General features: G+C 43.9%; 1 protein-coding gene across 1 annotated transcript in view; it reads right to left on the reverse strand.

Annotated features, from left to right (window-relative positions):
• Positions 1 to 25,816, reverse strand: part of SEMA3D (semaphorin 3D) — a 107,391-nt gene that overhangs the window by 46,588 nt on the left and 34,987 nt on the right. The window contains exons 3-8 of the mRNA XM_026713118.2: positions 23,662 to 23,822; positions 17,018 to 17,080; positions 13,004 to 13,123; positions 9,026 to 9,119; positions 2,276 to 2,404; positions 881 to 1,023 (exon numbers count right to left, since the gene is read on the reverse strand). Coding sequence (XP_026568903.1) covers positions 881 to 1,023; positions 2,276 to 2,404; positions 9,026 to 9,119; positions 13,004 to 13,123; positions 17,018 to 17,080; positions 23,662 to 23,822 — 710 coding nt within the window. The remainder of the gene's footprint in view (positions 1 to 880; positions 1,024 to 2,275; positions 2,405 to 9,025; positions 9,120 to 13,003; positions 13,124 to 17,017; positions 17,081 to 23,661; positions 23,823 to 25,816) is intronic.

Below are 25,816 nucleotides of genomic sequence, written 5' to 3' on the forward strand. Positions count from 1 at the left end.
CAAGCCTTTTGCACAGAAAATGCCACTGGTTTTGTATTTTGTAAGCTTATTCCTCCACGATATATTTAAATAAAATGCAAAAACAAAGGTTTATATTGCATTTCACTTGACATTAGTGGGAACCTTCCAGTTTTTCCCAAGCAAAACAAGAAATGTCAGCAACTGCAGATAAACTACTGATAACTACTACTCCTTTTTTAAAAGGAAATTATCAAAAATGCCATTTGTCACGACAAATTATGCATTTCAGCCTGGTCATGAACACTGAAAGCATTTCCTCCCAATTTATAACCCTATCCCCCAGTGATAGGCCAAATGAAAAATGACGTAAAGCCAAATTAGGGTTTGTGTGTGAGCGCACCGGGTTGGTGCGTGTCTGAAACACACATTAATACGGAAATAGGGAAAAGCAGAAAACCTAGAAACCTGAAAGGAAGAAAAAGCAAAGACACACAAGCTGAAATCTGGAACCTCAGACTGGTTGGAGAGGATAAATATATTGGCAAAAGTTTTAATTGAAAAGGCAGCATCCTTTGAATCCAGGACAAGGAGCAACGGATGGAAACCAGTCAAAGAAGATTCTGTGGCTGGTAATTAAACTGGTTGCTATTTAATTTCATTATCAGCTACAAAATCTTAGCCGTGGTTCTGTGAATCCTAGGTAAGAAATTGCAAACAGATAGGTTTGTATTCTTTGTGCTGGGCTTATCTGACCAAGAGTGCATGGCCAGCTGGAGCGATTCTAGACTTTATTATTAACCCGTATTGTGATATGTAGGCTAGACACCACTTAAGGGGAAATTATCCTCTCCCTGGGGCCATTTATACTTGCTGAGGAAACGACACGATGGGCTTATTTTACAAAATCCGTATTGCTCACCTGACAGACGCGGCCGACGTAGGAAAGAATGGCTCGGTCGGAGGTGCTGGTCTCTTGAGAAACTTCTCGGAAAAAGAAATAGATTTTGTCATCGTCTGGATTATAAGTGTCTGGGATAGGAAAGATTCCGATAAACTTTGCTCCTGAAAGAAATTTAAAAAATAATAGGAACAAGAGTCACACCATTTCATTGTATTGTCTCATGCTTTAAACCCAGCGAGACAGTGGCAAAATAGTTTTAAGTTGATGCATTTCTTCACTTCCTGTTCCTCCTAACTGAATTTTTCTCTAGAATTTAGTATTGTCCTTGTAAGTTAGTCTACTTACAATCATTTGTTTAACAAATATTTGAAGTTACAATGGCAATGAAAAAAGTGACCTATGACCAGTTCCCACACTTATGACCATTGCCTAACTTACAGTTATGTGTTTAAAATCTGAGCAACCTTACTTTAATGTCTTACTTTAATATTACATATGAGCAATAGCCACAGCACTTAGACTTATCTACTGCTTCACAGTGCTTCCTCTGAGCGGTTTACAGAGTCAGCCTATTGCCCCCAACAACCTGGGTCCTCATTTTACTGACCTCGGAAGGACGGAAGGTGAAGTCAACCTTGAGCCGGTCAACCTTGGCAGCTGGCAGAGTCAGCCTGCAATGCTGCATTCTCACCACTGGGCCACCACAGTTCTAAAATATTATTTTAATGTTGAAAATCAGGTTCTCTGTACCACCAGCCTAACACAATGGCAGGGGTTCCAGGATGGGACATAGGATATAATTATTTGCCCTACGACCCTTTCGTTATAGCTTTGCTCATTCCCTCTGCTTCCCCTAAATGAATACACAAGCTAAAATAAACCTAAACCTGATATTCTACCGGTGCTTCTACACATATATGTCGTAACAAGCAGCTGTATGTGTCCTTAAGGTGGAACCGAGGGGGCGATGTTGGGATCTGTCAAGCTACTTGCAGAAACCACTTTGAATGTTGCCCGAGGAGACCCCTGTCTGCAGATCAGTTCGTGATGGCATCAAGTAAAGCATATCTCGAAACAGAGGCGGGATTCAGCCGGTTCTGACGAACCGGTACTGTAAAGTTTGCGTAGTTCAGAGAACCGGCCAGTCCCGCCTCTGATTGGCCCCGCCAACCCCATCTCTTCTTGCCTCCCATTGAGTCCCAGCTGATCGGCTGGGTCTCCTTTGGTCGCCCTGCCCAGGAGAACAGAAAGCAGGTTTGTGGGGTGGGGTGGGGAGGGGAAGGGGATTTTGCAGTATCTCCCTCCCCTGCCACGCCCACCAAGCCACGCCCACAGAACCGGTAGTAAATGTTTTGGGAATCCCACCCCTATCCGGAAGCAGCACCGTCCCCAGCAGCCTGGGAAGCCTCCTACCGTTTAGCCAGTAGTGCTCAGACACATCCGTCCGGATGCAATGCTGGTCTTGCGATGCGCCTAGAGATCGGGTGAGCGCCGTGTCCTTGCCAAGGAAGTCAGAGGCTGTTCCGGAGTAAAGATATCCATCTGCAAATAGGCGACAGACAGAGAGAAAAAATATTTTTTTATTTCAGATCATGCAGCAGAGATGCCGGCCTTGAAACCTGTTTACCCAGAGTAGCCCATCTTGGTCCTGAATTGTCAAATGGCGGAAATTGTGCATTCCCCAAACAGACGGCCTTCTCGTCCTTTCCCCAAGGAGACAGCGCTTGGCTTTCTTTTCGGAGAAAAATCACATCGTGCTGGGTTTTTTTCCCCCTAAGCAATTAATCATTTACCGCAAGTGAGTATTTTGCTGAATAAATAGTCTCTGCGCTGGTCACTTCGTAACTTCGTCGCAGGGGTAGTGCAGCCTTTTTACAGTGTTTTATACATGGCAACCTAACATTCTTTGTTCGTGAATAATGATCAATGCGGCTCAAAAGATATATTTGATTCATGAACGCTGGAAAAAGTGTTCCAGCATTTGGGATTCAGAAAACGCAGGCCGGCCAACAGTCTCCGGAAAGATCACAGCCGGCCTCTTAAGAAGCAGAACAGCTCCATATTTGGAATTTTTATCAGCTCCTTTCAGTCCATCTGAAGGGAAGGGATGTCGAGAGGTATATGAGTGTGGAGCTTCTCAGTCATCCAGGTCGTGGCTGTCCCCGGGGTGCTTTTTCCAAAGGCCACTGGAGTTTCTTTTTCCTTGAAGGCGTTTTGCTTCTCCTCAAAGAAGCTTCTTCAGTTCTGAATGTTCAGAAGTATTCGGTTCTTCTTCCTTCAGAACTGAAGAAGCTTCTTGGAGGAGAAGCAAAACGCCTTCAAGGAAAAAGAAACTCCAGTGGCCTTTGGAAAAAGCACCCCGGGGACATCCAGAGGTATAGATAAAACAGGGTTAAGATTGGGCCTATGATCACACAACCACATCTTGGTTAAGGCATCAGACTAGAAACCAGGAGATTCTGAGTTCTAGTCCTGCCTTAGGCACGAAGCTAGATAGGTAACCTGGGCCAGCCACTTTCTTTCAGCCCTAAGAAGGAGGCAAAGGCAAACCACTTCTGGAAAAAAAAACCTTGCCAAAAAAACCTGCAGGGACTTGTCACCAGGAGTCAATTGTGGGAGCGCATAAACACACATTAAAAACAGCAAAATGGCAGAAATATATCTATCCAATAGCGTAAAAGGTGACTTTGGGTGCTTGGAAGCCCCGTTGAAAGAGGCTTCTTTCTGATCTTCCAGTCCAGAAGGCACTCCCTCAGGTATCCCTCCCTCAATTCTATACCTACTGAAATATTATACACATGCAGCAATTTTAGGAGGAAAATTATCCATGTAAGCAATTTTTGTCTCTGCTGATTTTTACACACACTTGATCTCAATTTATCGAAACATTTCTTGGCTTCTCTTTGTGGATAATTTGCTCTTCTGCAGTTGTCTAATGGTAAAACAAATCATTTTTATCCAGGCTAAATTTCCAAAATTAATGCCATAATGATTCAATCTGAGTAAATGAGTTGAGAGGAAGAGAAACTGCACTTGGAGAGAGTAATCAAGCACCTCAATAAGAGAGAGGTGAAAAGTTTATAGGAGAAAAATGTACAAAAGCATGCCCAGAAATGAGAGAAGGAAGGAATGTTTGCAACAACAGAAATGATAGAGAGGTGGAGTCCTCAGCGTGGAAATAAACTAGACCTGGGTTTATTTTCCTTCTCTCCTGTTTTTAGTTTTTCCCCACTTATTACTTCCAGCTCTTCCCCCCCCCCTCCACACACACCCCTCTGCTTCTTGCATATTGTTGCTTCCCTAAAGAAACACTACGATGGGTGTGAACGTCTTGACGTGCATTGTTGATTCTACTATATCAACCTTCTCCCAATTGATCTCCTGCAGATTTTTGGATGACCATTTGGAGATCAACCAAAATATCTGGAGGGCATCAGATCAGGCTGGGTGTTCAGGGGCATTTGTGCAGATTATATTTTGAAGCATCGAGAAGGAGTTTTAGTTTCCTAGACTTCCTTAACATGCTTTAACTTTTTTCTGTCAGTGGCTGTGGATGATAGGAAGGAAGAAGGAAAGTAGAACACCAGGATCCAGAAGAAGCTACTTCAGCAAGATAAAACAAGGAACTGTTGTCAAACTTAGTGATTTCCAAAGGATTTATTTCAATAAATTATATTTCACACACATGGAAGGGGAGGAAGGGGAGAGGAGAGGTATTCAACCATGATTTTCTTCCTATTCAAGGTGCTTGAACAAGTCCAATTTTCTTCTTTCTTTCTTTCTTTCTTTCTTTCTTTCTTTCTTTCTTTCTTTCTTTCTTTCTTTCTTTCTTTCTTTCCTTCCTTCCTTCCTTCCTTCCTTCCTTCCTTCCTTCCTTCCCTCCCTCTCCCCCCCCCTCTCTCCCTCTCTCTCCCTCTCTATAACTAAAAAGACACTCTGGCAGGTAAAAACCCATAATGAAGAATGAACGGTATAATGAAAGTCTGCCTATTGACAGACAGACTAAATGATGGATAAGTCAAAGGGCTAAAAGAAGCAACCCACCCCTGTTTTAGCCTTTGATGACAAGGTCCTTTCCACACCAGCTGCCTTCTTTGTTCTCCTGCAGGCCTGTTATTTTGATGCAGACCCCTTGGGAAAAGCTTGTGATTAAAAAGTAAACTTCAACCAGGGAAAAAGCACCCAGAGAGCTCTGCATCTGACATAAAGGAGCCAGGTTTTAAATGAGAGAATCAGCTCAAGGAAGGATTCATAGGATACGATTTAATTTCGCACTATTCCAGGATTGTTGGTCCCTTTTCAAGAGTAGCTCTCACAGTAAACTTCCACAAGGGAAGAAATTGCGAAAGTGAAAAGCTTCTGAAAGAGGGATTTGTTTGTTTTTTCCCTGACACTTCTGTGGTCTGTCAGTCCACATATAAAAAGCCTGAAGATTAAGGGCTTGGTTTATATTTTACCAGGGTTGCATGGCGTCTACTTTGAGCTGCACCAGCGCTGTCTGTGGTGGGAAGTTCCTCCACAGCTTTGGTGGAAAGCATGAGAGGTGCCCAATCCAGATGTTTGCGGTGATGTACTGAAAGCTTTGCAGGCCACAATAGGAGCACTCTACCATCTCAAAAACAGCTCATTACAGGACAGAGGGTGGAGGCCTTTAATTTGAGTTGGTCCCGGATAAGGAGTGTCAGGGTCAAGTTAAAGTCACAAACAACCTATATCTATATTACAATGTAGAATGGGTATGTTCCAGTCCAGATCTCCACGGCTTCTTGAATTAAAACTGGAGATTTCAACTGAGTTAGAAATGAGCCCTGAATTGGAGACGCATAGTGGGAAGACATCAAACTCTTTGTAAGTTCCTCCTCCTCCAGTTTTCTGGTTCTTCCTCTACAAAGTATTGTGCCCAGTGTCAACGAGAAGCTAGGGCCCAACGGCTAGTAACCTATTGGGCAAATGGTGTATCTCTAACAGACACTGTGTCCTAACTACAAAATAATCAGCCTTTAGAGTGCTCATAAAATCCTTAAATGGCTATCTAAGTATCTGGATGGCTAGTATTGGTTTAATGGTATATATAGCTAGGCCTCCACAATACAAATTAAATTGCAATATATAGATATATCTGGTTGCTTCTGACAAGCTTTTTATGTGATTTTTATTTACCAAATGCTGAAATACTCTGTTCTGTTGAGTGGAGGTATATTGCTATAGGCCCATCCAAGGTGCAGCTTGCAAGATATGATAAGAAGTCAATTCCATCCCGTGAACCATCAATTTCCTCTGCCTTCCCCAGGCATGATTTAGTTCTGAAGCTTTATTAGTGGATTTCTAACAGTTTTGAGACCAGAGAAAAGGGATTATACTTAATTGGCTGAGACTCGTTCTCAGATAAGGGGATTTTCAGTTCAGATTTCAAAATCTCTAGTATTAGAAGCGTACTTTAGGAAGTAAGTGAATCAGAATTCAACTTTATAGATTCAGCTTTGGTTATCTTAAGCACCTACTAATTCAGCTCTTAAAAATGCCATTTGCCCTGTGACATTTCCAAAGAGGACAAGATATGTTGAGAAATTTACTATCCATGGAATCTCTGTCTTCAAGAAAAGAAAACTAGAGATTCTCCCAATAATCTTTAAAAAATCTTTTACTACCACTTTGAAAATGTAAAGCACTTCAAGACAGACAATCCTTACAGCTTTGGGTTCTTTATTTTTATTTTGTTTAAATAATGGATGACTTAGACCTTAGCAAGGTCAGGATTCGGAATTATCCACCTCATTATCTGAGAATAAAGGACGAATATTTATCATATTCTCTTTTTGAACTGTGACCAATCCTTCAAAGAAACAGAACATAACATCTCTTCTGCCATAAATTAAACAGGAAAAAAAAAGGTCAGGTACATTCTTCTTATCTTACAACAAGACATTATAGCTTGATGGACAAGTTAAATGAAACCGGGCCAAAAGAAAAAAGAAAAAGAAGTAGAAAAGAGGTGGTGTCTCAAAGGAAATTCTTGGTCATGTTGAAGTGAAGAGATTAGTCTGGCATTCCAGGATGGCAGATACCTGACTCCACCAAATATGATTCTAGGACAGGAAGAAGACAGAGTGATATTGTACTTTGACAGGCTGCTCTAGGCTAGGATTTTAGCAATACAATAAGGGCAGGATTTTCTTCCACGTGAAATGCACTTAGCAGGGAGACATCAGGGGTCACTATGGAAGCCACACACAAATAGAGCCTACATCAAAGCTAGGATTTGGCCAGAGAGTCCCCAGACTTGCGTTTTCCCCCCCCTGCAAACTTCTCTGATTTGCGTGGGGATACCTGCACTTCTCTGAATTTTGCGGTGTAGTTCTCGGATTAAAAAAACAAACAAACACACTGACATTCATACAGGGGGGACAAGCCAGACAAAAATGTATAGATTCGAAAATGTAGACAAATTGGTGGTGAAACCCGAGCCCCAGACAAGGCTTTTAAGAAGTTAAAACAGACACACACAAAATGAGGCAAAACTAACACTCTGTGGGAAATGGAAAGATTCAGCCATTCTTAATTGAAGGGTTGGGTAAATTCATCTCGTATTATTTAAGGCCAATGATTCTGCAAGCAGATCTCTGAATGTTGAGTCATTCCAGATCTCATAGTCGAAGATCCCTTTTCCTGGAGTTGCTCAGAAGCTAAACTACAACATTGTGGTTGAAAAAGCTTTGTTCCATCATTGATCAATGATGCTGTTCTTCAAAAAGTGACTTTAAGGCTACACTGAAGGCCAGTTTTAGTATTTATGGCCTCCCAATCCAATTCTTAATAGTAAATTCTTGTAGAACATAACACATCAATTTCACTCCCATTGCTATGTTTAGGCAACAGATTTATGACACTTCAATCTCTGAACTTGAATGGTGCACTATTCCTATGCTTGCAGAAGGTATGTGCACATGAATAATCTTAATCAGCCATTTGTAATAATCTCCTTAAAACAGAGTTTATTTTAAAACAATATTTGTTTATATGAAATCTAGATCATCAGGTGGCAATACATTTTAAAAATCTTCACATTTGCAGCAGGAGCACCTCTCTCTCCTCCAAGCCCTTATAGATAAGCACAAACTGCTTCCTGTTTTCTCGTCTATGCCTGGTTATTTATTTGTTAATTGGTGAGGTTTATACCCTGATTTTTTTAGGGGCTCAAGGTGGCTTCAGCGATAGAAGTTGGCAGGCAGAGCATAGCAAGAAGTATCTTTCAAGAGAATCTAAGAGATCAGCCAAGCAGGTGTTTTTGCAAGCTGCCCTAGAAACCAGAAAAATCTACTGAGCTTGCAAATGTTTTCTAGCTCCGAAAAGCATCTGTTCTTCTGATTATTTTTACATGCAGTGCAATGAAAGGCGTCTGCTGCTCACTCACGAAGCTTCTCAGGAATATGAATTACTAAACACATCTTGGGGCTCTACCAGGAAACCCTGGCCCTACTCCAAAGTTTTCGCTTAATCATAACTAAACAACATGATATTACTGCAGTTAAATGATATTGATGTTTTATTGATTATAATGCGTAGACCCACCACAAGGAAGGTTGTCTTAGTTCCAGCCTTGCAATGCCGGAGCCTTCCTTGCCCCTCTGCCCCCTGATATATTTCCAAGGAAGACACCCTGCACCCGCTCCATAAGGTCCCATCCTTAATCTGAGCAGATAAGAATCTTGGTCTAAAGGATGAACCCCCACAGGGAGTAGACTTGGGCTCCAGGACTTGCCTTCCTTTTCCCCGGGGAGCCGGGATGTTGATCAGTATAGCCAAGACTAAGGGTGACCAGGCCAGGCCAGTTGTCCCAAAGGTGCTTTTTCAAGAGGGAATTGGACTTTCTTGTTTTTTTCCTTGAAGACATTTTGCTTCCCATCCAAGGAGCTCCAGAACTGAAGACGCTTCTTGGATGAGAAGAGAAAAGTCTTCAAGGGAAAAAACAAGAAAGTCCAGTTCCCTCTTGAAAAACTAGGACCTGGGTGAGTGAGAATCTCATGGGCATCCAGTCTAGTTATTAACAGGTCCAGCAGAAAAGAATAAAAAAAGTATCACATTTTAAAAGAAAAGAAAAACTCAAAAATGTATCTGTCTTAGCCAAGGGACTGAAAAACCACCTCCTGGAAGAGGAGTCCTTACCTGCCATGACCGATGCAAAAGGCTGCTGGGGGTCAAAGGGACATTTCAGCCTGCCGGATTCCAAGTTGTGAGTATTAAATCGAAACAGGACATCCTGCACAGGAAGGAGAAGATGCATCCGTTAGTTCAAAGCTTCAGGTGGGAGGAAGTCTGGATTTCAAAGAGAGTCAGTCATTACACTGTTGATCTAGGACTGAGGAGACCCAGCCATGGAGGCCCTGGAGCTAACAGATAACAGATAATCAGTTGGAAGGGACTTTGTAAGTCATCTAGTCCAACCCCCTGCCCAAGTGGGAGACCCTACACCATTTCTGACAAATGGCAGTCCAATCTCTTCTTGAAAGTCTCAAGTGATGAAGCTCCCACAACTTCTGACAGCAACTTCTGTTCCTTTGGTTGATTGCTTTCACTGTCAGAAATTTTTTCCTTATTTCCAAGTTGAATCTCTCCTTGTTCAGTTTCCATCCATTATTCCTTGTCTGACCTACAGGCGCTTTAGAAAATAGCTTGACCTCCTTCCTCCTCCCTGTGGCAGCCCCTCAAATACTGGAAGACCGCTATCATGTCTCCCCTGGTCCTTCTCTTTACTAGACTAGCCAGGCCCAATTCCTGCAACTGTTCGTTGTATGTTTTAGTCTCCAGTCCCCTAATCATCCTGGTTGCTCTTCTCTGCACTTTTTCTAGACTCTCAACATCTTTTTTATAATGTGGTGAGCAAAACTGGATGCAGTACTCTAGGTGTGGTCTTACTAAGGCTTTATAGAGTGGCATTAGTACTTCCCTTGATCTTGATTGTATGCCTCTGTTAATACAACTTAGGATTGCATTAGCTTTTTTGGCTGCTGCTGCACACGGCTGGCTCATATCTAGCTGGTTGTCCACTAAGACTCCAAGATCCCTCTCACAGTTCCTGCTATTGAGCCTGGTTTCACCCAGTCTATATGTGTCCTTTTGGTTTTTCTAGCCTAAGTGTAGGACTTTACTTTTCTCTACATTGAATTTCATTTTGTCAGATATGGCCCAGTGTTCTAGTCTGTCAAGATCCATCTGGATCTTGAGCTTCTTGGGTGTTAGCTATTCCTGCCAACTTAGTAACATCTGCAAATTTGGTAAGTTTCCCTTCTATTCCCTCATCTAAGTCATTAATGAAGATATCAAAGAGTACTGGGACTAAGACGGAACCTTGTGGCACCCCACTGCTTACTTCCCTCCATGTAGACTTAGACCCATTAAGGACTACTCGTTGAGTACGGTTTGCCAGCCAGTTGCGAGTCCATCTAGTGGTGGTGCTATCTATTCCACTTTTTTCTAGCTTACTAAGAAGTAGATTGTGGTCTACTTTATTGAATGCCTTGCTGAAATCTAAATATATTATGTGCACAGAATTTTGCTGGTCTACTAATTTAGCCACTGTGTTGATGAATGAAATAAGATTGGTTTGCTGATTTGGGCCAGACACTCAATCCCAACCCTATGTTTTTTCCTCTGTTGGGAGAGAATATTGGAGGAAAGAGTGTTATGTACTTCCTTGTGCAGTTAAAGCAAGAATAGAGAATAGAGAATAGATAATGTTAATAGATAACAATAGAGAAGTGAAGAAGAAATAGAGTGGATTATGAGCTTCAACCTGCTCCACAGATGTCTGCAACTAATGAATGTCTTGCATGTAGGTCTCTATTTCAAGAAGCTCAATTCCACCCTTCCTTGATTTGACACAAAGCTCTACAGATGCAACCCTTGTCTGCGAAAAGAATATTCTCTTTTAAGACGGGTACAGGTGAGGATGGGCCAGGAAAGAGTTGAACGCAACAGTCTAGCAAGGGGCCTGGGGGAAAAATGCCAATTGGGTGCAAGTGGAGACATGATTAATTTGGTGTGCGGACACATCCATCGACTACACTGATATCATTATAACCACACACATAATTACTTGTATTTTAGACCAACGCTAGGCTGGTTAGCACTTTCCCTGCTCGTTTTCTGGCGACATCAAGACAGCCTCAAATACAACCTACCTGTCCAGCAGTGACAGAATAAAAGAAATACTGCAAAAGAAAACAGGCTTTTAAACACTTCCCAGAAAAAGTATTTTTTCAGTTTTCAGAAAGGACGGAGGGTGCCAGAGCAATTCAGCTAGGCTTCATGCAGAACGGAGCCAAGTTACACAACCTAACCACCTCCAGCAATGTTGGAGCTGTGATCCTTCCAGTTTCCAATTGGCCCAACTCATTTATAATGCATTCGATTCAAATCCATCATTTTAAACGGTGCCCTTCCCAGGTCAGAGCATAAAAAGGGTTGCAGAGGGAAAAGAATCCAGGGCTACAAATGGTGTTGGCCGCCTGGAATCTCCAAGACGGCATCTCTTGAATGCTGCCCAGAAGGAAGACCAGGGAAGGACCTTCAGACTTGGATGGCTATGACTCTCACAGAATTATGCCCTCGTAGAGAGTTATCGGTGTGTGGGACACGGTGGCTCAGGGGCTAAGGCACTGAGTGTGTCGATCAGAAAGGTCGGCAGTTCGGCGGTTCGAATCCCTAGTGCCGCATAACAGAGTGAGCTCCCGTTCCTTGTCCTGGCAGCTTCTGCCCACCTAGCAGTTCGAAGGCACATAAAAAAATGCAAGTATAAAAATAGGGACCCCTTTGGTGGGAAGGGAAGAGCGTTCCTCAGTGCGCTTTTGAAGGCGTTTATTCATGCTGGCCACATGACCATAGAGACATCTTCGGACAGCGCTGGCTCTTCTTTGGTTTTGCAAAGGAGATGAGCACCACCCGCTAGAGCCAGAAATGACTGGCACGTATGTGCAAGGAGGGGAACCGTTACCTTTACCTTAGAGAACTTTCAGCAGGCCAGATTCCTCTAGGAAACTTAGCAAACTGAACAGGACGGTGACAGCTTCCAACCCTTCTGCACTAACCTCGATGTGTTCAGTGTAGGTACGGCCAAGAGACTTCTATGGAATTTAGATTAAATTTGGCATGAACTTTAGTGGCAGCCAGCCTAGACTCGTAATCTCGTTGTGCAAAAATATGCAAACTTCTTGGAAAAGGATCTAGAAGGCTTAAAATCAGGTCGAAAGGAATCTGCTCTCCAGCCAGACATTTATTTTTCCTAGGGAACGTTATCGGCAGGTATCCCCAAGGCTGACCGCCAGCTACAGAGGGAAGGACCCACAGCCCTGAGATTAGAGTCTAGACACCACCAAGGAACTGCGGTCATATTTCTTGATAATTAACAAAATTAATAGAGCAGTTATCTGGCCTTTCCGAGATACAGAACAAAACAGAAAAAAAGTGGTGCTACTGTAGATTTCTTTATGCAGAAACAAAAATGTTTTAAGACAACAGAGATACAGTATTTCTACTTCGCTTTCTCTTTTTGTTTAGTGGGATGATGACCGCCTTTCGATTTCAGAGCAGATGTTTGGCCACACAATCTTCTTCTTCTTCCTCCTCCCCCTCCCCCCCCACTGAATATGAACTCTGTAATTCTAATTTCACCTCTCATCCATAACGCTGAGAGACGGGCAAAATACCCAGAGAGGCTCCAAGGGGAATCGTGGCTCAGCAGGCACCAGAAGCAGAATGGTGGAGCTTCAGAGGGGAGGCTCTGCCCCCACAGCCCTATTCAAAAGGATTCCTTTCATCTACTGCCACCCCCTGCTACCCAAAGGTCCTGTAAGGCATCTTAGGGGCTAAACTGTGCTCTTGAGACCATTAATCACCGAATAAAAGCACGTCTGTACCAAACCACATTAATCACCTCATCTGAGGTTCGCCAACAGACCAATATTCAAAAACCTGAGAATATAAATTCTTACACGATTTGGTAAAAACCCTCATTTTTATAAGGCTGCAGATTGACCGACTGACTGACTCTCTCTCTCTCTCTCTCTCTCTCTCTTTAAAGAAAATTCCATGGAAATGATGGATGCTAGGAAAAATCATTGTCCGTTTGGGGAAGGATTAAATTACCTCTTTGTGTGTTCCAAGGTCGATGTAGCCACAGACTGGGTGAAACGCTCCTGTACCGCAGGCGTAAACGTGAGTCTTGTTGTAAGGCTGAAGGACCCTGATAAAGTTGGCACATTCTGTCTATTGTGAAAAGAAGGACAGGCAACATCAACTGCTATTAACATCCGGAGGGCAGTTCAATAGGCTACGCAACACTCAGGGAAGACACCGAGAACCTGAGCAATTGCGTTTCTCTTACAAGATTGCCAGTTGGTGAACAGGGTTCATTATATATCTAAAAATAACCCCTGGCTTTCACACCCTGCTTGGGAGTTTTTGTGTGGCCTGAATCAATAAAGCCTTGGTGTCCTCCCAAGAAAGGAGGCTTACAAGGGGACGGAAAGGATAACAAAACCTGACTCGTCTCTTTGAACATCCACGTGCTTATTGCACCCCTGAAAGCTCAACCAACAGGGCTTGCTTGTGAATTAGAACAAGGTCAAAGCAAATGGGCAGAATGTCTGGAGTCAGCCACTGAGGAAGAAGGAAGAAGGCCAGGTGTAGCACAAGGTGGTAGGAACAGGCAATAGCAGGAAAGAGGGGGGATGTTAAGCAGCTTTTTCTCAGAAGTGTTACAAAAATATCGCTCCCCAGATTGGCTTCAATGTTTGGGTTCCTTTCATTCCCCACCTTCTTGAATTAAAAGGGGATCTAGGATAGGTTTCCACTTGCCCTGTGGGATCTGGCCACTCCTTTCGTCCCCCTTCAGAGGGGAGGGCTGCAAAAATTGGCTCTTTGCTCTCGCATCCATGTGGAAGCCTTCTCTTCTCAGTGTCCTCTGCTCAAGGCTGGCTCGATTTCCAGCAGAAATCAAAAAAAGAGTTGAGGCACAGACGGTGCCTGGGGGAGTCCCGACTCCTGTTGACTTCAGAGGACGGGTGGAGGAAGCTGGGAACCTGCTCCCTGCAACCAAGGCTGCCCCTTCCCCTCTAAGCCAAGGGTTTGTCACACTCGGGCACCTGAGCATTTCTGCCTGGTTGTTGCCGTCGTCCCGTGGCCTCCCCAACGTCTGGTGGGTCAGAGCCCTGATTATTTGTTCCAAGGGGAGCGCAAGGGAAGCCTGCCTCATCGGAGGTTTCATCCTATACATTAATCACACGGGGGGGGGGGGGAGCATTTGCCATGCGGAGCAGCCTATACAACCCTTCCATCCTTTGGCTTTCCTTTTAATAACTTTCATTTCAAGGTTGGATGTATTTCGCAGCCTGCTGTGCAGCAAATCCCTTATTCTCCAAGAAATATGGATAGAGATACTAGAGGTATTCTTTTTTTTTTTTAAAGCAAACTTCTTCCTCATGGCCAGAACTCTTTGGCTTGACTATCCTCAGGCAATTTTCTTTCTCTTTTCTCAAAAACATCCCAGTTGGACAGAAATGGGAGAGCCGCAGAGCAAAAGTACCAGCAAGCTGGCCCCAAATTCACTTTACAAATCCATTTTATCCACATCCCTTCTGGAGTGGCCCACAATGGGAAACATCTACGTGAACTCCACATTTACATGTCACTGGTCTCAGTACAAACCAAAAGCATGACTTTCAGTGAGCCGGAGCTGCAAAAGGCACATTGTAAAAGCTGGGCCCATGGAGACTTGGAAGAAAAAGTCCAAGTCAATGGGTCCATGCAGGAGGTGGTGGGTAGAGTGGCCAGAACTGGCTGGGTCATGTTTTTCCAACCGGACAAAATCCCCATGCTTAGCTGAGCAGGATGGGTCATATTGGCATGGCTTTGTACTCGAGGGAGTCTCTGTGAAACACAGGCAGCTCTTTGGCCAGTCACCCACTCGTTCCAAAGGATGAGGTCTAGACCAGGGGTCTCCAACCTTGGCAACTTTAAGACTTGTGGACTTCAACTCCCAGAGTTCCTCAGCCACTTTAAGACTTGTGGACTTCAACTCCCAGAGTTCCTCAGCCACTTGGCTGAGGAACTCTGGGAGTTGAAGTCCACAAGTCTTAAAGTTGCTAAGGTTGGAGACCCCTGGTCTAGAAGGGATGCCGAGGCCCAAGGAAAAAAATGTTGCTGCAACCCTTATCTGGCTAGGTCTACAAGGGTGAACTAAAACAACATCCATGCAGGAGAGGGGAGGCTGGCTCCACCACGGTTCCTGGGCCTTGAGATGATCTTGAAGTTTGCTGCAGCCTGGGAATCAAATGGCACCTGCAGATGTCAGGGGAAGTTCATCTGGACCATCTGCCATGAGAAGGGATGGAGAAAAAGAGGGAAAGAGAGAGAAGAAAGCAAGAGAGAAGAGGTGGATGGAGTTTAGACAGGACAGGGAGAGAGCCGCCTTCGGCAACTGCATCAAACAAATGCATCATAATGAATATTTGCCTATAATGTATTTTCGACAGCTAGATTGCCCTCAAAGGAGGGACAACCAGCTGGAAAACCAATTTAAGTCACTTATTGTGTGGGAGTCTGGGAAAAGAGCTGGTGGTTGATGTTACTGAAGAGGTTTCAACATTGGCTTTGAAGAGGGACAACGTAAGCTGAAAACAAAAGAAGGGGAAAAAAACAGGTGATGTATGAGAAGAAGCAGGTTGCCGTATATCCAATTCCACCTTCCTTTCCCTTCCTTCCTATCTTCCTGACCATCCTAAAATGGCCTCTGGCAGCAAATTACGTCTTCATAACATCTCCGTTACAACATTCCACGTATTGTAATGTCACTAGGGGATTCATGATGAAAGGGTCTTTTTTCTCTAGCAAAAAGTAACAAATACTCAGAATACCAGATGGAAACATAAAAGAGAAAAGGAGAGTGAAATTAAAGAATAGAAGTTAAAAAAAGAAAGTAATCAGGTTCCTCTTCATTATGCATTGGTCACGCTGCACCCAAAACCTTGTGTCTAATCGTGGCCATCACATTTTAGGAAGGCCACCAATGAACTGCAGCTTAATCAGAGATTTCATTTCAAAGAACAGAAGGGTTGAAGGCAGTTGGGCTGCAAAGAAGAGAAACCCACAAAAGCCATGATAACTTTGTCTAACGTCTTGCAAAAAGAAGGTAGGACAGAATTATTCCGATTTCTTTTACAGAAGACAAAACAACAACAACATTACAACATTACCTGTGGACTTCAACTCCCAGAATTCCCCAGCCATTCTTGCTGTCTGGGAATTCTGGGAGTTGAAGTTCTCAAGTCTTAAAATGGCCACAGTTGGCCCTCCCTGATTTCAACTGTGAATTTCTGGTTAGGCATCAAGAAAAAGGTCCTATGATAAAAGCTGTTCAATAATAGATTCCTTCAACAGGTGGTAGCTTCTAATGGGAGCCTAAGAAGAGGTTGAATAGTTATTTTTATATCCCCTGGACTAGATGATCTCTAAGACCCTTTTCAAGTTATCCACTCTTAATTCTGTGAAATAATAAATGTTGGAGAGATCAAAGAACACATTCAAGTGGGCTTTCCATGAAAAATGGCAATAATGCTTTTCTTTTTCTTCTTCTTCTTCGATCTGATTTTCATTTGCGTGATGGAGCTGCCATGAGATTCTTGGCCAAACCAACATCTGAATGCAGCATCCTCTTTTAGGCCACGTGGGCATCAGCAGCAAAGAGATTCAAAAACATTGAGAAATGCAGAGGAAATCTTCAGCGGAGCATTAATCCCAACAAAAATGGCTCCTGCTTTGACGGTGGCAACGTTTTTTGACTAATCGTTTTATTTATTGCTGCAGCAGAAATTAATGAGTCTCTTTTCGTGGTGAAGGACAGCAGCCCTTTAAGTGCAGCCAACGAGCCCCTTCTCTGTCTCAGGGTTGGTGCAAACCGGGCTGAGTAAACCATGAGTCAGACAGACATAACCCTCAGAGACAGTGCTATGCCAACACCACCGTGAGCTCAACAGTTGAGGCTTTGCTAGAGATCAAATAAAAGAGGCGTTAACAACCACATTCATTTCAAGTCCCCCGATTCCCCCAATGTACAGATTGCAATCGTAAGACCGAGCGGGAAAGAAAAAACAATATACTTACATGGGCATCTTTCCCGGCTAGTTTACATAAATCCACTTTTTCCTTTGCTGCGGGCCAAAATATCTGCAATTCATTTAGAAATGGGTCTTAGGATCAGATGATTTTGTTATTCTTGACTTAAATTATATTTATACATTCACTTCTCTGTTACATCAGCATCCGAGAACCTCAATGCAGGCATGAGACCATCCATTACTAAACCTCCACCATCCTCTGCGCAGCCCCAGACCTACACTGAGGGAGGGGCTGCCATCAAACATGGACAGGAGCCCCGTTTTCCCTCCACCTCAGCCCCCCCCCCCAGCTGAAAGGTGTTGTTTGCCCCCACAGCAATCCCAGGAATAAATAACCATTTTGCATCAATTTCAGGCATGGGCAAGATCTGCACGAGACAATGTTAGTTTTTTTAAAACACTGATCATCATCCTTTCAAAGAACAAGATTTTTCCTGCCTCTCACTGTACTAAAATCCGATGTGAAAGAAGGTAAAGTATTTAACAAGCATTAATCACATTCAATAAAATAAAATGTGCAATCAGCAGCTATATTTAAAATTAAAATTCAGATATATTAAAAGTCCCAATAACATTAAAAATGTTTTTGCCTCCTCAAGAAGCATCCATTATCTGGATGTACTATCTATATCTTAAAACATATATAATTGTGGGTAAATAAAATGCATGAATACCTTTAAAAAATTACATTTTGTCTTCCATTTCTTCAGTGTCCTCCTCCCATTCCCCACCCAACAGCCTCAGATTATTATTATTTTCCCTTTTTGGGGGTGGTGGTAGTTATTTCATTTATTGGATAGTTTAACATAAGGCTTTATTTCTGAGGAAGACTAGGGCTAAGCATACTGTTCACACATTACATTTGCATTTACATTTGATGCCTGCGTAAGTGCATGCTTTGATAATTAATGATTTCAAGGATTAAAAAAACACTTAGAATAAACTTTGAGATTGACATTCACTTATAACAATACTTTTTTGTAAATATATACAACTTCATGGCAAAATCCATATTCAGGCCTACTCAGAGTATGAATGGGGACTGCACCCTAAGGATGTACATTTTGCTATCCCTAGAAAAATTGTGCCAAGTTTATAACTGCCTTTCAATGACATGGATTTTAAATGTTGGCTTTGATTTCAACTGCATGCTTTAGTGGTTATTGTTTATGTTCTGTCTTCTTAGTTTGTTGCAAACTACCTTCAAAGTGATGGGATTCAATTTTTTTTACTATTAGTTCTGTGGGCATTAGCTTAGTGGGCGTGGCAGGGGGAAGGTTACTGCAAAATCCCCACTAACCTGCTTTCCTGCTCCCTTCTCTTGGGCAGGGCAACCCAAGGAGACCCAGCCGATCAGCTGTGACTCGATGGGAAGCAGAGAAGAGATGGGGCTGGCGGGGCCAGTCAGAGGCGGGAGTGGCTGGTTCCCCGAATGACTTAGAATTTCCGCTTCCGGTTCTCGAGAACCGGTCAGAACCGGCTGAATCCCACCTCTGTTCAAAGCTGCTATAAACAAAAAGGCTGGGTATAATTGAGCTCAGCACACATATTCTGGAGAGAGAGAGAGAGAGAATTTCCCCGAGGATGCGCTCCAGCATGAGGCCATTTAGTCCTGGAGACCGACTCAGATTGGATCCTGGTTTAGCCTTTAGAAACTAAATTCAACGTAAGTCATCACTTTTTAAAAAAATAGTTGGAAGCGCATCAGACAGAAGCAGGTACGGCTGGCTCTCTTTTGCTCTAGATTTCAGGACGGGGAATAATAACATTTCGGGAGGCAGATTCTGACTGAGGGAGACTTTCTAATTCCATGACCAGTCAAGAAGGCTGCCTTCCACAGGCGGGAATGAGGTGGTCATCTCCCAGGACAAATTAAGGCTGGGCTCAACCATTCCTTCCGACAGTCTGTGCATTCTGTGACTCTAGGAGACGAAGCCGTGGCTCCTTCCACTCGCTGTTTGCCACACGTGGCCTCTGACACCAGGAACGGTAGGCAGCTTCAGCCCTCCTCGTGACCCGTGGCCATCGATAAGCTTTCCCTCTGCGGGGCTCCTCTGCAGGAGGAGGAGGAGGAGGAGGAGCAGAATCCTCCAGATGGAAGGGAAAACACCAGGCGTCCCATAAATCTGGAGCTAATGAGCCACACTTGATGGGAGCAGGGAATATTGTCATTTGCGGGTTGATTTACGAGACCTTTTCAAAAGCAAAGCGGAGAAAGTAAAGGATGGCTCAGAAGGTTCCTGTTGCACTTTTTTTTTATAAAAAAAACAATCATCGTCACTGCTTTAATACTGAGATTGCAACTCAACTTAGAAGGGAGACCGCAACTCACACTATGTAGAGTGACATGTTTTCCACACGGAAAACGGGTAGCTCACCTAGTGATGGATTTACCACTGTCCACACGGGTGGAATGAAAATGTCAGATGGCTAAGGAAGAGCAGAATGGAAATCAGATGTGGCTGGGGTTTTTTTGGGGGTGGGGGGGAAAGGGGGGGTGTTGGCTTCAAAGAGCAAGCCATGACTCAGAGAGCAGATTCTCTCTCTCTCTCTCTCTCTCTCTCTCTCTCTCTCTGTCTCTCTCTCCCCTTAGGGCTGAGATTCTCCAGCTATCTGTACAGGGGCTGAAATGTGTTTGAAGAATTAAGTTACTGTGTGGCTTGTATGGCTCACTCGTCTTTATTCCTTTTGGCAGGGAATTTCTAGGGGAATAATAAGAATTCAGTACCAATTCTAAGCCACGACAGCCAGAAATGAGAAGGCCTCTGGCCAGGACTCTTACTGACTGATGAATTTTATTAAGAGGCATTAAGGGGTTCACGAGTTCAGCTCACCAAAGGGTTTACTAAACCCTTTTAGAAAAATTGCTAGTTAGAGAAGGTTAGTCAGTAAAATTGCTAGTTACTCAGATTCCTCCTGAATTTTCATAAGTGGTCTTCACGGTTCATGGACGATGGAAAGTATTGCACTGAATTTACTTATTAGGTTTTTATGGCCACCCGTATTTCAAATCTGACTCTGGATAGCATACAACAATCTAGTAAAACAAATATATAAAAATGATCAATATAAAAGTATCAAAGGTCATTATTTACATTGAAATAGACAAGCCACAAAGAGCAGCAGAGAGTGAATAGCAATAGCAGTAGTAGTACTTAGACTTATATACCACTTTGTAGTGCTTTAAAGCCCTCTCTAAATGGTTTACAGAGTCAGCTTGCTGCCCCCAACAATCTGGGTCCTCATTTTACTGACCTCAGAAGGATGGAAGGATGAGTCAACCTTGAGCTGGTCAAGGTCAAACTCCAGACTACGGGCAGAGTTTGCCTGAAATACCGCACATTAACCATGGTGCCACCAGGGCTCTAAATTGTCCATGGAGCCATTTTAGATTGCCACCGGTGCCCTGGAGCCCCAGACCCGGATGACAAAGCCAACTCTTGAGAGGCTTCCTGGACATTGACAAGGATGGAACTAACCTCACTTCAGGGAAGTGGAGCCAATGTCCCATAAGGCAGAGAAAGTCCAATGCCTTGAATTTGTCAAGCAGAGGTGGCACCCACAGCATTTAGCCTTCTCTGGGTCAGCTGGCTCAAAATAAGGGAGCTCCATCTATTTATCTCTTTGCCCAGATGTACGTCAATCACACCTGGCCTTCACAGGCCTTTAGTGTTGGTAGCTTGTCAACATTTTGTTGGTCTTCGATAGCAACACATCCCAGAAGAACCAGGATGAATGTGAATGTCAACTCCACTGTGTCTGGTGTGCTGAAGCCCTATTTACATTCCTGAGTAAACAAAACATCTTAGAAAACATGCAACAAACACGTCAAGATAAATAAATACTTTAAATGAATCTTCCACACTGTATTTAGGGAGGACTCTTGCCAAATTATCCTCTGTCATACTGGTGAAATCACTGAGTTGGAGAGTCATTTTACGGACAAAGTAGAAACTAGGAAGACTATCAGGGACACATTGGTGTAACCAGATCTCTGCCCTCATGTTCGGAAGAGGCATAAAAGCCCCAAATCTCAGCATTGCATCATTTAGCTGGGCTTCCCCAGGGAATTGCTCAGGCTGACTGGTTCCTTTTGAAGTGAGCATCTGTTTTCTGGAGATTTATAAAGTACAGCATCATTTATTTATGGGGGGGATGCACGCAGATGCATTCCTAGCCAATCAAAAAAAAATGGCTGTATTTTATTCAACGATCCCAAATCTCCCACTTCTCGAATTGTGTTAAAGGCCAGGATTTTTCTGTGTTCCTACTTTGCACTCATCCTTCCTCCTCTCACTGCAGGAAAAGCTCTTCATACAGCCTTCTAATTTATGGGGTTTCCCCCCACGGAGGGGATTTTGTCCAATGATGACGCCATTTCAAGGCACGTGATGGGCCACCTTCTCCCAAAGGATGCAGTTTCCTCACCTACCGGAAGCTCTGAAGCAACCAGGTGGCATCTAGCCAACACAAACCTGACTGTGTGAACACAGCACAACACACACATTACATTCCGACACTCCTCTGCTACCAGGAAGCATCTTTCAAGCCTGGCGCCTTTCACGTGGTTTTGACGGACATAAAAATTATGGTTGGAGGGACAAAACAGAAAGAATGGAGGAGGGAGGGAGAGTCTTGTCCTGGAAACCAGAAGCATAAATCTACCGTACGTAGAGATATTTTAAAAGGTAGGCTGGTTGCCAAAAGACCGGAGCACCTACAGGCCTCTCTGAGACCGCTACTGAGGGAAAATAATTTAGAACAGGAGCTCACCTCCAAAATATGCTGCTGCTGTGTTAGTGGCGCATGATAAAGGTCAGGGAGAAACTTATCAGAAACAGACCGGCCCAGCTGCAAAACTGTAAACAGGAGTCCTGAGGCAGCCTGGCTAACCACATCCAAGGAAGAGAAGCCCACAAAGCTTTTGGCAGTCTGAAAATCCTCAGGAAGGATGAATGGGTGTGCTCCTCAACTTGCACTGGGAACCAGAGTCAAACTGTGAAGCAGGTAGCTAGGTTTGACCTTCAGTGTTTCAGCTGGAGTAGAGATGCTACATAGTACAAACCAAGGTTCTCTACCTAGGGCTCTTCAGATGTATTGGGGACTATCATTCTTGGACTTCCTAGCCATCCAGGATGGCTGAGAGTTGCATTTCCATCACATCTTGATGTCCGGCCTGGGAGCTCTAGGAGAAGAAGGCTGACGGGTCTTGGAACACCTGTTGGAAGCAGTTCCAGTCCACCCAGACAGATTTCCTGAGGTGGAACACCTGGCTTCCTGGCTTCAGAAAAGAGCCCCGTTATCTTCATGGGATGAACTGCTTCCTCGAAGTGGATCTACCTCATTTCATTACAGTCTAATGCCATGTTTCCCAACCTTTCAGATAAGTGGACTTATACACTCCCAGAACACCTCAGCCAGCATGGCTGGGTCTAATGTCTCAAGAGAAGAGTTACTGATGTTGTTACCTACTTGGGTAATGAAAGGTCTCCAAGCAAAGAACTGGGCTCAGAGAGCACCAAGGACTCCACAGCCCAAGGCCTTGTTGGATCCTTTTGGGGACATTGCAGCTCTCTCTGATGCAATAGGGAGAGGGTGAGCTAAATAGGATAAACGGCATGTTCTCTGAGAACTGCACACTCATAAACCAGAAGAACCCATCAGAAGCAGACCAAGAAAAAAAGGATTGTGCTCCAAAATGGACGATTGCATCTTAAATGAGTTTCTTTGAAAGTCTATCATCCGAGGGTGATTTGAGCGCACACCTTCCTCTTCCCTCCTTGAGGCACCCTACTTCGAATAGCCAGCCCCACAAAAAAGGTCTCGTGTTTTTCTTCTTCACCTATTCTTCCCTGAAATCCCAAAGAAGTATTTGATTAGGGTAAAGTCACTTCGAATTATTCCGAATGCATGTTGACGATTTATAGGAAAGGGTCTATCTATCGTTCAGCGCATCGACTTCCCATCTAACATGCTTGGAAATCCTGACAACAAAACCAAAGCCATTTTTACCAGAACAAATAAAGACTGTAGCAATAAACCTTCAGTTAGGACTTCAACATCACTGCACATACCACAATTTTTGTGCTATTTTTTTTTTTAAAAAAAACATCCAAGTGAAGAACTAGTTCTAGAAAGGAACTAGAATCAGTTCTGGAACAAAAGAAGAACTGAGCTAAATCAAATGTGATCCATTCCCTCCCCTATTAACCCTAAGAGCCCCAGTGTGTCTTTTGATGACTTTTAACACTAAGAATCTATCCATCCTTTCTTGTGAAATATGTGTGAAATATGAGCGGTTCTGCAGGAAGACTGGCCCTGTTTGGATGGAGCTGCCATAATACACGGGGAAAGACAGAGAAAGATGTTACAACTGTTTACATTCTAGCTCCATCGAGGGCAAAAGTCTAGCTGATATTTATGCTATTATATTGCTTTCCTGCTCCAAGGGCTCCGCAGGCTGACAAATTCGGTTTCTTAAAAGCAAGCTATGTAACCCCAGGTGGTTAGATTATTAAACCCACGTGATGGCACAGGACAAGGCGATCCAAGCTTTTCCCGCAATTGGGGAGAGGAAGCAGACTGATTAAGAGTGGTTCTGTCAATACGGACACACAATTATCAACTGACCTTCTTTCCATTTTTGTTTAAGTCGACTAAGCTGAGCAGAAATATGTGGTCCTTAGCACCGAGCAGGAGGTGACCTCTTTCTTCATCAAGCAGCAGGGTCCGAAAATCCAGCCCTTCCGCCGAGCCCAGGAAGGGGACGCAGCTGTTCGAAAGCAGCAAGTCTGCGAGAGAACGAAGAAAATCCTTGGAACTGAGAAGGCATAAACATGGATCACTGGTGTCATCGATAAATACAGGCACCCAGCAGGATCTTGGTTAAGATAACTCAGCTGAGTTAGCAAAGATCTCTTCCTAGAGAACACAGGCAGAGGAAGGTTAGCACAGCAGGGTTTTTCATAAGCTCCACGTTTATCAAAACTGAGGTTAGGTCATCTCTGTAAGCATTTGGGACTCTCTAGTTTGGGGAAAAAATGTTCACAAGATATCCAACTTTCCACCTCCAGGCTGCTGCAGTCTTTGGCTAGACCAGGGGTCTTCAAACTTGACAGCTTTAAGACTTGTGGACTTCAACTCCCAGAATTCCTCCTCCAGTCATGTTAGCTCAGGAATTCTGGGTGTTGGAGTCCACAAGTCCTAAACTTGCCAAGTTTGAAGACCCTTGGGCTAGATAGTCATTTTGACTATTATGATAGAAATGCCTCCACTTTGAACCAAAAAAGTACCAAACTGTGGACTTGAGACTACAAGAACCATCTCAACCTTGGCAACTTGAAGACGAGTGGACTTCAACTCCCAGAATTCCCCAGCCATTAAAGTCCCCATGGTTGAGAAGCACTAATTTAGCCCCATTCCTTACACCGTGCAGGACTAAGGAAGCCGTCCTCCGAGGTGGCTGTCCAGTTCTACTTCTCAGTCTCCAGAGGTGGAAAACCCACAACCTGTGTAAGTGACCCTGTTTCACCCTTGTATAGATCCTGTACAGGAAATAACTTGTATTTGGGGGTGTGTGTAAAAGGTCCAAGTATCGAAAGGAGCTTGACATATGAACAGAGTTTAAAAGGCTGAGTTGTGTAGGGAAGCTGTGAAAAGGGCAAAAGCAATTTTTCAGTACATAGAAGCATAATATTTACATATTTGGAACAAATTGTCCCTCTGCCCTGTTCATATTATTATGCCCAATTCTGGGCACTGCAACCTAAAATGATCCCTGATAAACTGTAGGAAGTTCAGAAGAAGACCTGAAAAACAAATCCAAGAAGAAATGGCTCAAGGAAGGGGCAAGGCTTGGCCTGCCGAAGAGAACAGAGGAGATCAAAAGGAGGGAGGAGGGACTTGCTCTCGGTTGGCCCAGCAAGCAGGACCAGAAACAACGGGAAGCAGAATCAGGCATTAGATAGCAGGAAGAAATCCCTGCCGGTAAGAGAGGTCAACTAAGGGGAGGATGCCTTGGGAAGCGGGGTGCTTTCCTTCACTGGAGCCCTTCAGATTTTCCCAAAGTGCTTTGGAGATCCTGCATTCCATCTTGGAATACAGAGCTTCATATTTGATTCCAGGGAGTGGCTTCCAAGCATCATCCATGGGTTTGTTGTGACCCCAGGAAGACACCCGAGGTGGAAGGGATGGTCCATTCCAGAATCACATCGGAAGCCCTCCAACCTCAGAGCCCTCTGGGAGGCTGAGAGCAGCGGTGTGGCCCTGTTTATTCGGCCTCCCTGTTTCCGCTGAATTTGCAGTCATGAGCCCTTTGGACTGAAGCCAAACGGGACCGATTCTGAGGACTTCAGACTTCTCCCAAAAGAAAAAACCAGGCGCTGCTGCGTAAGGCATTGCCTGACATGTGGGAAGCCCCGTGCACTGGATAAATAAATGCATCCCCTTGAAATGCCTCCTTCTCTGTCCTAGGACCAGCGCAGCCCTCAAGGAAATCAGGAAAGGCACCACACAGCTCCTATTCGGACTCTGGAGACATCATGGAACGCCATATTTTCAAATAAAAATATTACTGACGGGAGGCACAGCTGCTCAAACAGGCTTTTAAAAACATTGTGGCTCCTATAATGGTTATTTCCCAGATGATGAAATGCTCGTTTGGGCCTCCAAATGGTTGGTGACAGAACAATAAGCCCGGTTCCCAGAACGTAGCCGGTCCAAATAATGAGCTTGTAAACATTGGGAATGAAACTGTGTCCAAGCTGAAACAGTGGCCATTGCAAAG

The sequence above is a fragment of the Pseudonaja textilis genome, chromosome 5 (assembly GCF_049901715.1).
Source record: "Pseudonaja textilis isolate UNSWEBS1 chromosome 5, rPseTex1.2, whole genome shotgun sequence".
Classification (NCBI taxonomy): Eukaryota; Metazoa; Chordata; class Lepidosauria; order Squamata; family Elapidae; genus Pseudonaja; species Pseudonaja textilis.